This window comes from Ambystoma mexicanum, chromosome 2q (assembly GCF_040938575.1).
Source record: "Ambystoma mexicanum isolate Mex_15411 chromosome 2q, UKY_AmexF1_1, whole genome shotgun sequence".
Classification (NCBI taxonomy): Eukaryota; Metazoa; Chordata; class Amphibia; order Caudata; family Ambystomatidae; genus Ambystoma; species Ambystoma mexicanum.
In genome coordinates this window covers 519,160,614-519,173,840 of record NC_090924.1, presented here as the reverse complement: position 1 = coordinate 519,173,840, position 13,227 = coordinate 519,160,614, and the positions used below count along the sequence as shown (strand labels likewise).

Genomic DNA, 13,227 nt, shown 5'->3' with positions numbered 1-13,227 from the left:
AGTAATGGCACGTGAGTATTAAAGTTCCCCAATGTCTTTAAACGCACCTTGTTTTGTCTTTCAGATGCGGGATGCAGCGCCGAAGACCTCCGGAGCGCACGAAGAGTAGGTAAGCCTTTGCCTTTCAGATGCCGGAATGCTAACCTGTTCTTTCTTGTCTTTATAGGTGTTGCTGAAGACTGGATTCAGGATGGTAAGCCTTTGCCTTTCAGATGCCGGAATGCTAACCTGTTCTTTCTTGTCTTTATAGGTGTTGCTGAAGACTGGATTCAGGATGGTAAGCCTTTTTCCTTAGGCCCAGGACCGGATGCAGAAGACACGATGAGCGTTCTGCTGCAGAGGTTGCAGAATAACGCAAAGCAAGATTCATCCACCGGGTGTGGTTTAAATAGCCTCCTGTAGTGCTTAGGTGTCTCCTTCCACAGCCACGCCCAAGTAAGAAAAGAGTTCCTGGTAAGAAAAGAGTTCCTGCCTTCCAGAAGAGTTCCAGTGTTCTGAATCTAGGGAGTGGCTCCAGCCCCACCCAACAGGAAAAGTAGTTCCAAACAGAAGAGGATCAGAGGCTCAACTGGCAGGCAAGTAAGCAGCATGGTCTGCTGAAGGTAAGTCCACCCAAGCATTATGAGCCCGGCGCTTCCAGCGCTGGGACTGGGCATATTTATGAGCCTGGTGCCACTGGCGCCAGGACTGGGTCCAAAAGGTCCCAATTGGGACTGGTTGGCACTCGGAACCTGGGTTATGGATCTGCTTCCAAGGGAGTTGGGAAAACCCTGACCTTTTGGAAGCAGAGATCATGACACTGGGTCTGCACCATCTCCTCAACCTCAACAGCATCAAGTGCGTCATCACCTGCAAAAACATGAAAGATGGAAACAGGCATGAGCACCATAGCACACACATAGGCCGTGACAAGCCACAGATCCAGTACACGATCAACACATGTCCCACATGACTATAATCCTGCCATGCATGCACTGTCAAAGAGTTGGAAGTGGAGTCAAAAAGGCAAACACTGGTGAAAGCAAGATGGAAAAGCAACACATTTGTAGCATGTTGGGTAGCACGGCCATCACACATCAGGCTGTGAGTGGCATGTCCAATACACATACATGACACATGGCAGCACACAGATGTCATGTAGCATAGCCACGGTAAAGTACTAAACTACAGCAATATGTCAGTGATTGAGTACTGTCACACATCCATGTGACATCGACATGATGAGAAGATTAATGCTGAATATTGTTTCAAAATATGCGTGTGGCACACACTGAAACACATCCTGTGTCCAAAAATACAGTCATTGTGGGCTGATCAATGGTTGGTCACTTTGACATCACAGGAAACATCTGTCATGTTCCACATGCAAGCAGCCCCTTATAATAATTTTTATGCAGGCCAATACTCAATCAGACTGAATGGTGTAATCATTAACATAACCAGGTAATAATAGTGCCCCAGTGTGGCCTGTAAACAATGACCGAAGCATATCACATATGTCGCAATAGGGCATAAAATTGTCTAGCAGAAAGGGGAGAGTGCAAACTATCAGCATGAATGAACACTTACTGAATCAGACCAATGTAGTTGCAAGACAACAGTTCAAGGTAAAGTGCACAAATGTGGGCTTAATAGGCAACTGTGGCCAGAAGGGATACAGTCGTACCCAAATCCGAGGCACGTGAATGTATGGGAGGAAGCACATGGGTGACCCATACCACTCAGGTGCACACACCCTCACCTGGCACTCAATCTGAACCCGTCACCCAAACAACATACACATGGATTACACACACATGCATGGGCACTCACCGGACAATGCATCGTAATGAGGTAGTTCTCCCACGCCTTGGATCTGTTCCTCTGTGACGAAGGCCCCAGCAACAGACTCATGTTCGGTGAGTTTGTTGTCCTCTGGTGGAGACCCACCGCCAGTCACCAGAGTAGCGGCATGATTTGAGGCCAGCTTGTTCTTTACTCTGCGTTGCAGGTAATTCCACCGCTTGTAGCAATCATCAGCTGTGCGCCTCACAAATCCAAGGGCACTTATGCAGTTGGCGATGATCTGCTAGTGTGCCTTACGTTGACCAGTTGTGGTCTTGGACCCTGCAGTCAGCAGCATTTCCTGGCTATGTGCCGACACATAGGACACACGTGCATCAAGTTCTGCATCATTAAAGCAAGGCTTCCTTGACGTGCCGGAGTGTGTAGCCGTGTCTGGGGTCTCAGCCTGTCGTGCCAGAGCACCCTTCTTCCTCTTCTTTAAAGGTGGAGCGGAGCCAGAGTGGCTTACGCCGCTCTGGCCAGTAGGGGCAGAAGCACCAGTGGACTGGGTAGTAGGACTGTGGTAATGCACAATGACCATAGGTCTTGGTGCAGGCATTGGTTGCAGGGTAATGTTGGCAGGGGGAACGTCAGTTTGATGTACCTGGACCGACACTGTCCTGGCTGGGAGAGTCAGAGCTGTGGCGGATGGAGCTGCATCTGCCCCTGCAGCCTCCCCACCCTGCATACTTGGGGCAGCTGATGACATAGCTGCCCCAGATCCACGTGGCTTGGTGACAACAACTTGCACCGCCACACGTGGCCTAGACTTGCTGACCTGGAAGTCAGCCTGGGAGTCATCCTGTGCCAGGTCAGGTGCCACAATGGGCTGGTCCAACAGGGGCTGAGCTGGGATGTCAGCAAGTTTCCCTCAACCTTGGGGGGGGGGCATGGGTGTCCCCGATTGGTCCTCCACACATGGGGGTATAGGGGCACCCTGCAAATCCCGGCCACGTCCCCTACCACGCCCACCTCTTGAAGGTCGGCCACCTTTGCCTCCCTTACCGCTTGGTCGCCTCCCAACCATGGCACTGATGTTGTGTGTATGGGAGTTGCAGTAAACTATTGTCCTGGGCAATTGGGGGTCAAAGGGGTAGGGTACTAGATGGAATTCATACCCTAGTGCTCTAACAAGGCTGTCTGTGACCCCTGGGGGAAGATGACGGGTCACGCAACGCACAGGCAGCCCAAAATCAAAAAATAACGTAAACGCAATCCCTCGTAGACCACGTGCGTGAAATAATGAACCCACACTACGCTGTGGCACCCAGAAACACAAAAATAAGCGTACGCGTAATACACGCAGCCTACAATGACCTCTGACGGGGTACCCGACACACGGGGCAAGCACAGTTGTTAAATACGTGCGCGACTCAACATCTGCCTGGAAAAAGAATGTGAAAAATAAGTGCGTGTGCGCGCTGCCAACACCCCCGCCAAAAGAAGAATTGTACGCTGTCTGAAGAGACAGGAGAAAAAGAAGAAGTGAATGCTGTTTGAGGAAACAGGCCCAACAAAAAAATCAGAAAAGAGCTGTCAGAGGTAACAGGGAGTACGAACTAGAAACGCTATGAAGTAATCGCGTGTGAACCGACAAGAAGTACAGATTTCACCCACTCGCTCTCCACAAAAAGCACGTACAAGGAAATGGCGTCCTACACGTAGCTTTTAAACCGGCCCACACGTACACGTCACATACGCGGGCCCTTTCCTCCAATTACACGCGATGACGCTCGGACATGCAGTTTTTCCACGTGTGCTCCGTCATCACGTGCTATGAGGGAAACGCCCGCGCGCAAAATGTAACTTGCGAGCTTACGCGCTAAGGCCCTTTCCTCGAATTACACGCAGACGTGCAATTTTTTCACGTGCCAAATCACTCCGTATCAAGCTGGCCACGCGAAAACACACGGAAGACCACGCTCCTGCCCAGAAGGCTGAATTACTGCCCTCCAGAGCCCCGAGCACGCTCCCACCTCCCATCTGCTGCTGCCTGACTGCCTGCTGCCCACGTGCCCTGCCATTTGCTGCCTGCATCTCAGCCAAGGGTGCAGTTGCCGTGACCACCCCCCTGCTGGAACCGAAGACTCCCGACTGGGATTCCATCGCTCCACAGCCCAGCCCCAGGACCCAGTGGTCCACCCACTCCTGCCTCTGGGGTTGCCATGTCCAGCACAACACCATCTGGCAGCACTGGCAACCCCCAGCCAGAGAGGCAGAGGGCCACCAGCTTCAGCGCCAGGGAAGTTGGTGTCCTGGTGGAGCAAGTCCTGGGGCAGCATGATGCCCTCTTTGGAAGTTTGCACGCAGACAATGAAGGACGGACCAGGATGGACATCGTGACTGCCTTCAACGCGGAGGGGGTGGCAGTCCGCGACTTACATCATGTCAAGAAGCGCTGGGAGGACTTCAGGTCCAGGACCCTCAACAAGGCCCGGCGCCTCGCTAAGGCAGCGGATGCCAAGGGGCGCCGGGGCCAGCTGTCGGACCACCAAATGAGGGTCCTGGAACGCATATGCCCAGTGCTCTACATCCAGATCCTTGAGGCAGACCCTTCTGGAGTCGAGCGGTAAGTGTACATGCATGGTGATTGGACACTGTGCGTGTCGTGGTATGCCAGTAGTGTGCAGGTTGCACATGTGTTTTTGTAGGGCCATGTAGGGATGTGTATGGACATGGGCGTGAGGCTGCCATATGTGAGCCCTCTCAGGTGTGAGACACATTGATGGTGTACATGTTGGTAAGCATGCTGGGCAAATGCAGGTGTGGGAGCACACATGTTTGAATTTCTGTGTATGTACATTGGCATGGTTGTGGCATGGATGGTGGTTCATAATGCATGTATCTGCACTGTGTACATGTGCATGTATGTGGATTTGACAAGTGTGCAACTGTGATGCAACATGGATGCACGTGACACTGATATGTAGAAGGCTGAATGTCAGATGTGACATGTATGGCGATCTCATCACTGCGACAGTTGGAGGAGATGTACACATGCATGTAAGTGTGATGGCGTGTGTGCATGTCTAGTGCACTCCCAGTGTTTCATGTGATGTCAGGCTCACCTTTGGCTGTACATGCTGTTGTATGTGTATGGATGGTGCTGCCTGGTGCAATATTGCTGTGGAAATGCTCATGTGTGTGAGTTAAAATGACATGTGTGTCGTGGAGTGTGATGCCGTGTCTGAAGTTTGACAATGCCACTCATGTACAACTGTCATGTGTGTATCAGTCCAATGTACTGTGCCCTGATACCTGTGTTTTATCTCTCCCTGTCTGCAGCGTCGACTGATGAAGAGGGCGGAGAGGGTGCTGTGGAGCACAGCGGCAGGGATCGCACCACCAGCCGGAGACGCAAGGCCCATCTCCCCTCCCAGATTGTCATCTCGTCGGGGAGTGAGGAGTCTGGAGGTGGACTCCTCGGCAGCAGAAGGGGCAGCTGAGACCCCCACAGGGTCCAACGGAGGAAGATGGCATGGAGTCATCCAGGTTGGTGGGGGTTTTGGTGGAGGAGGCTGTGGAAGGGACACACACGGGGTCTGGAGGTGGGGATTCCACTGGTGCTAGCGGTGCAGGACCAGGGACAGGAGGCAGCACAGGCCGCCGCGGAGGTGCCTGTGTGCAATCCTGTCCCTGATCCTGTCACTGCATCATCTGGCACCAGCAGGGATGCCTGCGTCCAGACCAGTTTTCAGGGAGGGGATGAGTGCACAACAACTGGCCTTCCTCTCCCTGCGGACGTGGCTATCTGGGACCGTGTTGAACCTGTCCTGGCCGGGATAGCGTTACGTCAACGGGGCATGCAAGTTGACGTGCAGTCTTTTCGTGAAGAGACTGCATGTCATCTCGGGTGCCTCTTTGACCGCGTTGACCTGCTGGGACTGGTCACCAGTGCTGGATTCCTCTGTGTGCTGGACCTCCTTGCGACCCCTTCCTCACCTGAACCCCCTACGCGCCAGTCGTCCTCCATGCCATCTTCCCACCCATGTATCACCTGGGTACTCTGTGGAGCTGCCTCTGTCCCTGCGGCCAGGCTGGTGGAGGACACATCCCTGCCACAGTCGGGAGTCGGACGTCCAGCAGGGGTGGCCACCTCAACAACTGCACCCCAGCCAGAGGAGGATGTGCAGGCAGCAAGAGCCAGGGCACAGGCAGAGGCACAGCAGCAGCAACAAGGTGGGAGCCATGATGGCTCGGGGCAATTCGACATCGGAGGGGCAGGCATCGGCCAGAGGGCAGGAGGACCCAGGACTGGATGTGTCTTCCGTGTGGCAGCGGTTAGGCCATGCTATAGAGGCAATTCGCAGGGAGTTGGAGGAGAACATGTCGTCGTCCCTGCGAACCCTCGGGGCTTTGGAAGAGGACCGCCTCAAGGACATTGAGCAGGAGTTTGATGATGCCCTGGCCCGGGACATCCAAAAGTGAGCCGTCGGACTAGCCTGCTGCCATTGTAAATAGTTTTTAGAGTTAGGTTTCCTTTTATTTGTGGTCAATGGACAATGCCACACACATTTGTATATAGTTTTATTTTTAGGTAGTTTCTTAGGTAGGTTTCATTTGTTTGGTTGGGCTCATGGACCCTTTACATCGTTGGACAATGGATTGATTTCTTTTTTGTAATTTTGCACATGGATTAATGGATTTTTATTTTGGACAATGGATTGTATTATAATAATAATAAATAATAATAATTTGGCATTTATATAGCGCTACGAACCCTCAGGTATCTGAGCCCTGCTTATTATTACCCACGGTGTGTGGTGCTCATTTATCGACCGCGGAAGGATGAAACGCTGAGTTTGGCGCTGCCGTGATTCGAACCTGCGTTCGCAGGCTCTGCACTGATGTCAAAGCGAGCACTCCACTCGCTGTGCCACTTGACCGGCTGTTCTATAGTTAGATCATGGATTAATTTTGATTTATTTTTTTCATTATGGACATGGAGTAATGGATTTTTTTTTCAGGACAATGTATTGTAAATAGTTGGACTATGGACTGATTTCTCTTTTTTATTTTTCATTATGAACATGAAACAATGGATATCTTTGTTTTTACCTTTCCTTTGGATTTGCGTTGGTGGAGGGAGAGTTTGGACTGTTTTTCTTTCAATTTTTTTGGGATTGGTTATCATTTTCATTCAATCTTCTTTTTCACATGCTTTTCATTTCATGTTTGATATTTTGGTATGCTTTCGTTTCATTTATTTATTTATGTACATAATACATTTTCATATTTTAGTTCCATGTGTGGGATTCGCTCATTGGGTTGATGCCAACCAGTGCATGTGTGTGATGGACATGTGTTGATGTACATAGTTGAGTTTTGGTTTGTGTCTTGAGATAGGCATGTCAGTGTGGGGTGGATTGGGAAATCATTGCGTCTCAAGAATGGGGTGGCGTGATGTGGTTTTTTGGTGTAGAAGTGGGCCATGATTGTGCATCTTTATTTCGTGTAGGGGGGACATGAGTGGGACATGAGTGGGAGCCTGCTGGCAGGTGCCCCTGACTGCTGGGGGGTGGGGGTGCAGGGGGACATGAGTGGGGGCCTGCTGGCAGGTGCCACTGACTGCTGGGGGGTGGGGGTGCTGGGGTACATGAGTGGGGGCCTGCTGGCAGTTGCCCCTGACTGCTGGGGGGTGGGGGTGCTGGGGGACATGAGTGGGGGCCTGCTGGCAGTTGCCCCTGACTGCTGGGGGGTGGGGTGCAGGGGGACCTGAGTGGGGGCCTGCTGGCAGGTGCCCCTGACTGCTGGGGGTGCAGGGGGACATGAGTGGGACACGAGTGGGGGCCTGCTGGCAGGTGCCCCTGACTGCTGGGGGGTGGGGGTGCTGGGGGACATGAGTGGGGGCCTGCTCGCAGGTGCCCCTGACTGCTGGGGGTGCAGGGGGACATGAGTGGGACACGAGTGGGGGCCTGCTGGCAGGTGCCCCTGACTGCTGGGGGGTGGGGGTGCAAGGGGACATGAGTTGGTGATCAGTAGTGCAAGCTGACATGTGGCTTGGCTGGGCTGCCTGCGGGACATGACCAGGGCTGCAGGGTAGTCCACTGTGGTGTGAGCTGCCTGCAGGGGCCGTGGAGGGTGTAGAGGCAACACCTGGGAGGACCCACACTGCCAATTCACGTGTAGGACTCCCCGCGCACCCCCGGAATTCACATACCCCGCTCTGACAGCAAAATCGCGTGTGAAACTTCCTGCGCACCCCAGGAATACACGTACACCACTCGCACAGGGCCAATTGCGTGTGAAACTTCCCACGAACCCCAGTAATACACGTACCTCACTCGCACAGGGCCAATCGCGTGTGAAACTTCCCGCGCACCCCAGGAATGCACGTACCCCACTCGCACAGGGCCAATCGCGTGTGATACTTCCCGCGAACCCCAGTAATACACGTACCCCAATCGCACAGGCCCTTTCGCGTGTGAAACTTCCCGCGCACCCCAGGAATACACGTACCCCACTCGCACAGGGCCAATCGCATGTGAAACTTCCCGCGCACCCCAGGAATACACGTACCTCACTCGCACAGGGCCAATCGCGTGTGAAACTTCCCGCGTACCCCAGGAATACACGTATCCCACTCGCACAGGGCCAATCGTGTGTGAAACTTCGCGCGCACCCCAGGAATTAACATATCCCACTCGCACAGGGCCAATCGTGTGTGAAACTTCCCGCGCACCCCAGGAATGCACGTACCCCACTCGCACAGGCCCTTTCGCGTGTGAAACTTCCCACGCACCCCAGGAATACACGTACCCCACTCGCACAGGCCCTTTCGCGTGTAAAACTTCCCGTGAACCCCAGTAATACACGTTCCCTGCTTTTCGTGTGCTGTGTAGCGGCCCTTTATACTGGTCCAGGGTTATCGCAGAACTTGCGCTGGATTGGGGATTTTGATGGCTTTTCCTTGCGCGAGGAGCGTTCTTGGGGGCGTAACTGGTGCTGCTGCAGGTTCGCTGCACCACTGTGCGCCATGTCTGGTTTTGGTAGCTAAAATCCATGAATACGCTGTGCGCGGAAATGGATTTTAGCGCAGGCGGCTGGCGCAGAGATTTGCACGCGCACACTGTGCGCCAGCCGCGTGCGCCACTTGTGCGCTGAATTCTATGAATTACCCCCTTGATGTTTAGCATACATTGATGCTGCCGCAATGACTGAGGTGTACGGTTGAGGGTGGACAGACAAGATGAGTGAATCACCTTCAGCTGGTCTGTATTTCACATCTAGGCACTTTTTAGTTGGCTGCGTCGAATGAGGTTTTGCCCAACCCTTTTTCGCCAGGGCCTCTACATCCTTTTGTAACTGTATGCCAAGGTTTTGTGGTGGAGTGGATGGGGAGTGTCTCTGCGAGGACCCCAGCCTCAGGCTGATCCTTTTGTGGCTGCGGAAAACCAAGGTACTCCGCAACCCCGGCTAACCTTTCATGGAAAGCCCTTGTGGAGGAGGAGGTGTCCTGATCCTCCTCATCCTCTGTGTCCCCTGCTGTGTCTTGCAGGTCTGTGGAATCTGCAGGTGGGGTATTATATGGAGCTGTAGGCACGCTGTTAGGCTGCGCGGGAGGCTCTGTGGGCTGAGGCGAGGTCACGGTGGTGTTTTGTACCAGGGGCTATAGCACAGGTATAGGTTTGTGAGGGAGATGGTGTTTGGACTGGAGCTGGCTGCTGCAGCAGCACCGGCGGGATCATGTCCTGTATGATTACATTAAGTATATTACCCATCTGTGGGGATTTCATTAATGTGAGGAACTTGTGAAAAAAGCGCTCCTCGCATGCCAGAAGTGTGCTCCTGCTTAGGTACGGATGTGTGTGTTTGCACATATTGCTGATTCGTCCCAGTGCTTTGCCTGCTCTGGGCGTAGCCTGTGTCTGTATAGCATCGCAGTGTCGATGTGGACGGGCACGACTGCACCATGTGACCACTGGAGACCATTCCACCCTCGGTGTGAAGTCTGCCCTTTGATGCTTGTTGGAAAAGTGTGTTTCCGGACGAGCCGCTATTTTGTCCTGTACTGCGCCACATGCTTGATGTGTGTCGACTACTATACTGGACCTGGTCTCTGCCGGTCTACTTGAGTGCGTAGGCTCAGACCCGCCCAGCACCTCAGGCTTGGGCCTTGGATGGGGTGTGCCCTTGGACATGACTGCGGTAGTGCTTTCAGTGCTGTGGGCAAGTGCCACCTGAAGCTTGCGCTTGGTAGTAGAGCAGAGCTCCTCGGGGGATTCCCTCGTGAAAGGGCCCTTTGGCCCCTCAGCAGTGGGACCGGCAGTTTCTGTCGATCCCTCAGCCACCTGGCCAGTAACTCCGAGAGCCTTGGTCCCCTTTCCAGTACTAGCGCCTGGTAGGTCCCTTGCGCTTGGTTGCCTCCCTGGAAAGGAGTCACCCTTGCGGGGTGCTTTCCATACGTACTCCTTGATGTGCTCCGTGGTGACCTGGAGAACAGCTCCCTCCACCTGGCCAGCCGGTTCTTTAATGACCGGGTTGTAAGAGCGTTGCACGCAGAGCAGTCGTGGTCTTCGCTAAGGCTCCGGAGGCAGAGCACGTGTGGGTCCAACGTGGGGAAGGAGCCATCGCAGGCCAGGCACCCTCTAAAGCCCACTGCGGCCGACATGCGCCAGGGAGGGGCGTAGGCACCGGAGGACTGAGTATCTTTGTCTTTAAAACAAAGAGTGATTAGTATGAATAGAATACAAAGGAAAAATATCCCTGGGGAAGCCTAAAAGTGTGAAAAAAGTACCTCAACCACAGCTTATGTGAAAGAGATCCGCTCCTGCAGACGCAGAAAAGAGGACTGGGGTGTGGCGCCAGTGCGCAGAGTCAAGGGAGCCCTGCTCCCGTGCCACACCCCTGCGTGCAACAAAATTCAAAAGGTAAAATGATTTTTCTGGTGAAAAAAGTTCTGTTCATGTCCCTAGTGAGCGATGCCCATACAGTATGGAGGAAAGGGGAAGGGACATCGGAGTGGGGCGGTTCGTGGTTGAAAACCATCTGATTAAAATGAAATTCTGCCAATGCAGGAGAAGATATGGAAGGGTGTAGGTAAGAGGTGGAGGGTATGCAGCCTTCCACGGGTGGAATTTAGACATAAAAACTTTAAAATATCTTTTCATTTAAGATCAGCAAATCACTTCTAAGACACTCAATACTCAACCCGCAACTGGTTTCACAGAAATAAAAGTGACCACTACTTAACATGCAAGAACGTTAGTTCACCTTCCCACTTTTGTCTTTCCAGATGAAGCACACTGTACCCATAGACCAAAACCACTGTCAAGAACAGGTTAGCCGAAGGACCCATTAACCAGGTGCAGGAAACTTTTCCTCCATAACACACACAAGGAGTTTGATGTTAGGGCACAATGCCTGTCATACTACGGGGACCCGGGTCAAGTCGTTACTTTTATTGGGTACAAAGATTTTGGGCTACTTTGTGCTAATTCGGGCAGCAGGTAGAGTTGCAAAGGAGGGAATGGGGGTTGGAGAGGTCCATTTCAAGCAACCATAAAATACACTTATCAATGGGGGCAAGAGAGTGGGATTCCATTTGGATTCAGTTTGCCCAGATGAAGACAAAGAGCAATGATATCGTGCAAGAAATAAAATGCCTTTGTTTTATTTATCAAGGTATATTGCAGTGAAATCCAAGGGATAGTGTCTCCCCTGGATCCTGCATGCCCAAGAGCAATCCATAAAAGCACCTTCCTACAGAAGGGTTGGAAGACTCCTGTCACAGATCTACCGCCATTGTTATCCATTTCCAGAGGAATCAAACTTTGCGTGCACATCCTCCCGACAAGCTCTTATGGTCATACCAAACATTCCCATACCTCTATTAATGTAGAGCTAATGAATCAATTTACACACTTGGACCATCATGTACAAAACACCTTCATGCCTTACAAGCGTTCTCTTCAGAGCTAGCCCTTCTCAGGTCAAGTTTACGCAACTATAGATCTGACCAATCCTCTGTGGTGAAGTGTGAAAACCCTAACCTGCACATGTTTTTCAACATTCAAAAGCTATCTACTAGGTACATGAGCATTATTTAACTACTCTGTTAAATAACAGTGCATTCCTTTATGGTTATATCACCATCACAATATGTGCAGCAATTTGAAGAGAGCACTTAAATGTCATCTGAAAATTATAAATGGACTTTAGGTGGTGCAACAGCTGAAGAAAGGGGCATAGCATAATCCTGGCCGCTGCCACTTATAAATAGGGACAGCTCCTGAATACATCAGGTCTTATGCCCCTAGACAATAGGCCCCTTTGATGCTTGAAGTTACTCTGTTTACAACTACTGTCATTATAAAAGGTGTGCATATTGCTCTAGGTTTACAGTTTCGATTTGGAGACCTGACATGGATGTACCCTCTTCCTTGCACTATGTCAAACATCAAACCCAACAAAGAGAGAAATAATAAGAAATTAATATTTCTACCAAATACAGTGCTCTTACTTGCGATCACTCTCAGGTGGCCAGTTGTCCCATTTGTAGTATGTTTCTGGTTGTTCAGTGAATAGCACTTTGTGGAGGCTGCAAAGACAGAAAGGAGAAATGAAGTGCCTATCTAGGCAGTTTACATTAAAGATAAAGTGAGCAGAAAGAATGTCTTAATTAGGGAACTGAAGTTGAGTGCTGTACATCACATTGTGACCATTATGAGAAAAATTACATTAAAAAAAACTCCATCAAACAGACTGCACCCTATGTGAGGTCAAAATCCCTAATCTGTACCTCTGTCTGAGGCCCTTCAATTATTCCTGACTGGTTTACCGACCCTTTTCCCTGATAAGTCATCACCAATGTCTGCATCAAGGAAGCAAATGCTAAAGATGCCCCTGAGAGATATGCATCTCTGGCTTAAAGTGCCCCAAAACTCCCTGGTCCCCTTGAATGCTCCTTTGCAGAACTTGCTGTGTGAGAACCATAGGTTGGTGGCAGCCTTTGCGTATTATAGTGAGGAATACACTACTATAACGCTGTGTTCCTAGAGAAAACACCTGTGTAAATCCAATACTGTGTCAAAAAGCTAGATATGGGTTCCTAGGTGAGAGAGCAACACATGGAATTTGATATATATGGCATGGCCCCTTCCGGTCTAGGGAAGCAAAGGCCATAGATTCCAGAACCAAATGGTGTATGGATTCAGAATTGGACAATAACAGTTGGAGTGTGTACTTTTACTGCGCAAATAGACCAAAATTACATTTATTGAAGGTACAGCCAACACGTGTTTCGACCCATCGGTCGTTCTCAAGGCAGTTAGATAGTTCTGGGGATGAATCCCTAGTATTCTTGTTAGAGCTTCTTAAGTGAAAAGATTTGGTAATAAGCTTGAAAAATGGTGCCTTTTTCATAAACCACTGTTATAAGCCATCTCATTGCGGGGTTCAAAT

The 13,227-nt window shown here is 51.2% G+C and overlaps 1 protein-coding gene across 1 annotated transcript in view; it reads right to left on the bottom strand.

Moving 5' to 3' along the window:
• INTS1 (integrator complex subunit 1) overlaps positions 1-13,227 on the bottom strand; it is a 2,112,141-nt gene that overhangs the window by 1,446,882 nt on the left and 652,032 nt on the right. The window contains exon 14 of the mRNA XM_069647642.1: positions 12,287-12,364. Coding sequence (XP_069503743.1) covers positions 12,287-12,364 — 78 coding nt within the window. The remainder of the gene's footprint in view (positions 1-12,286; positions 12,365-13,227) is intronic.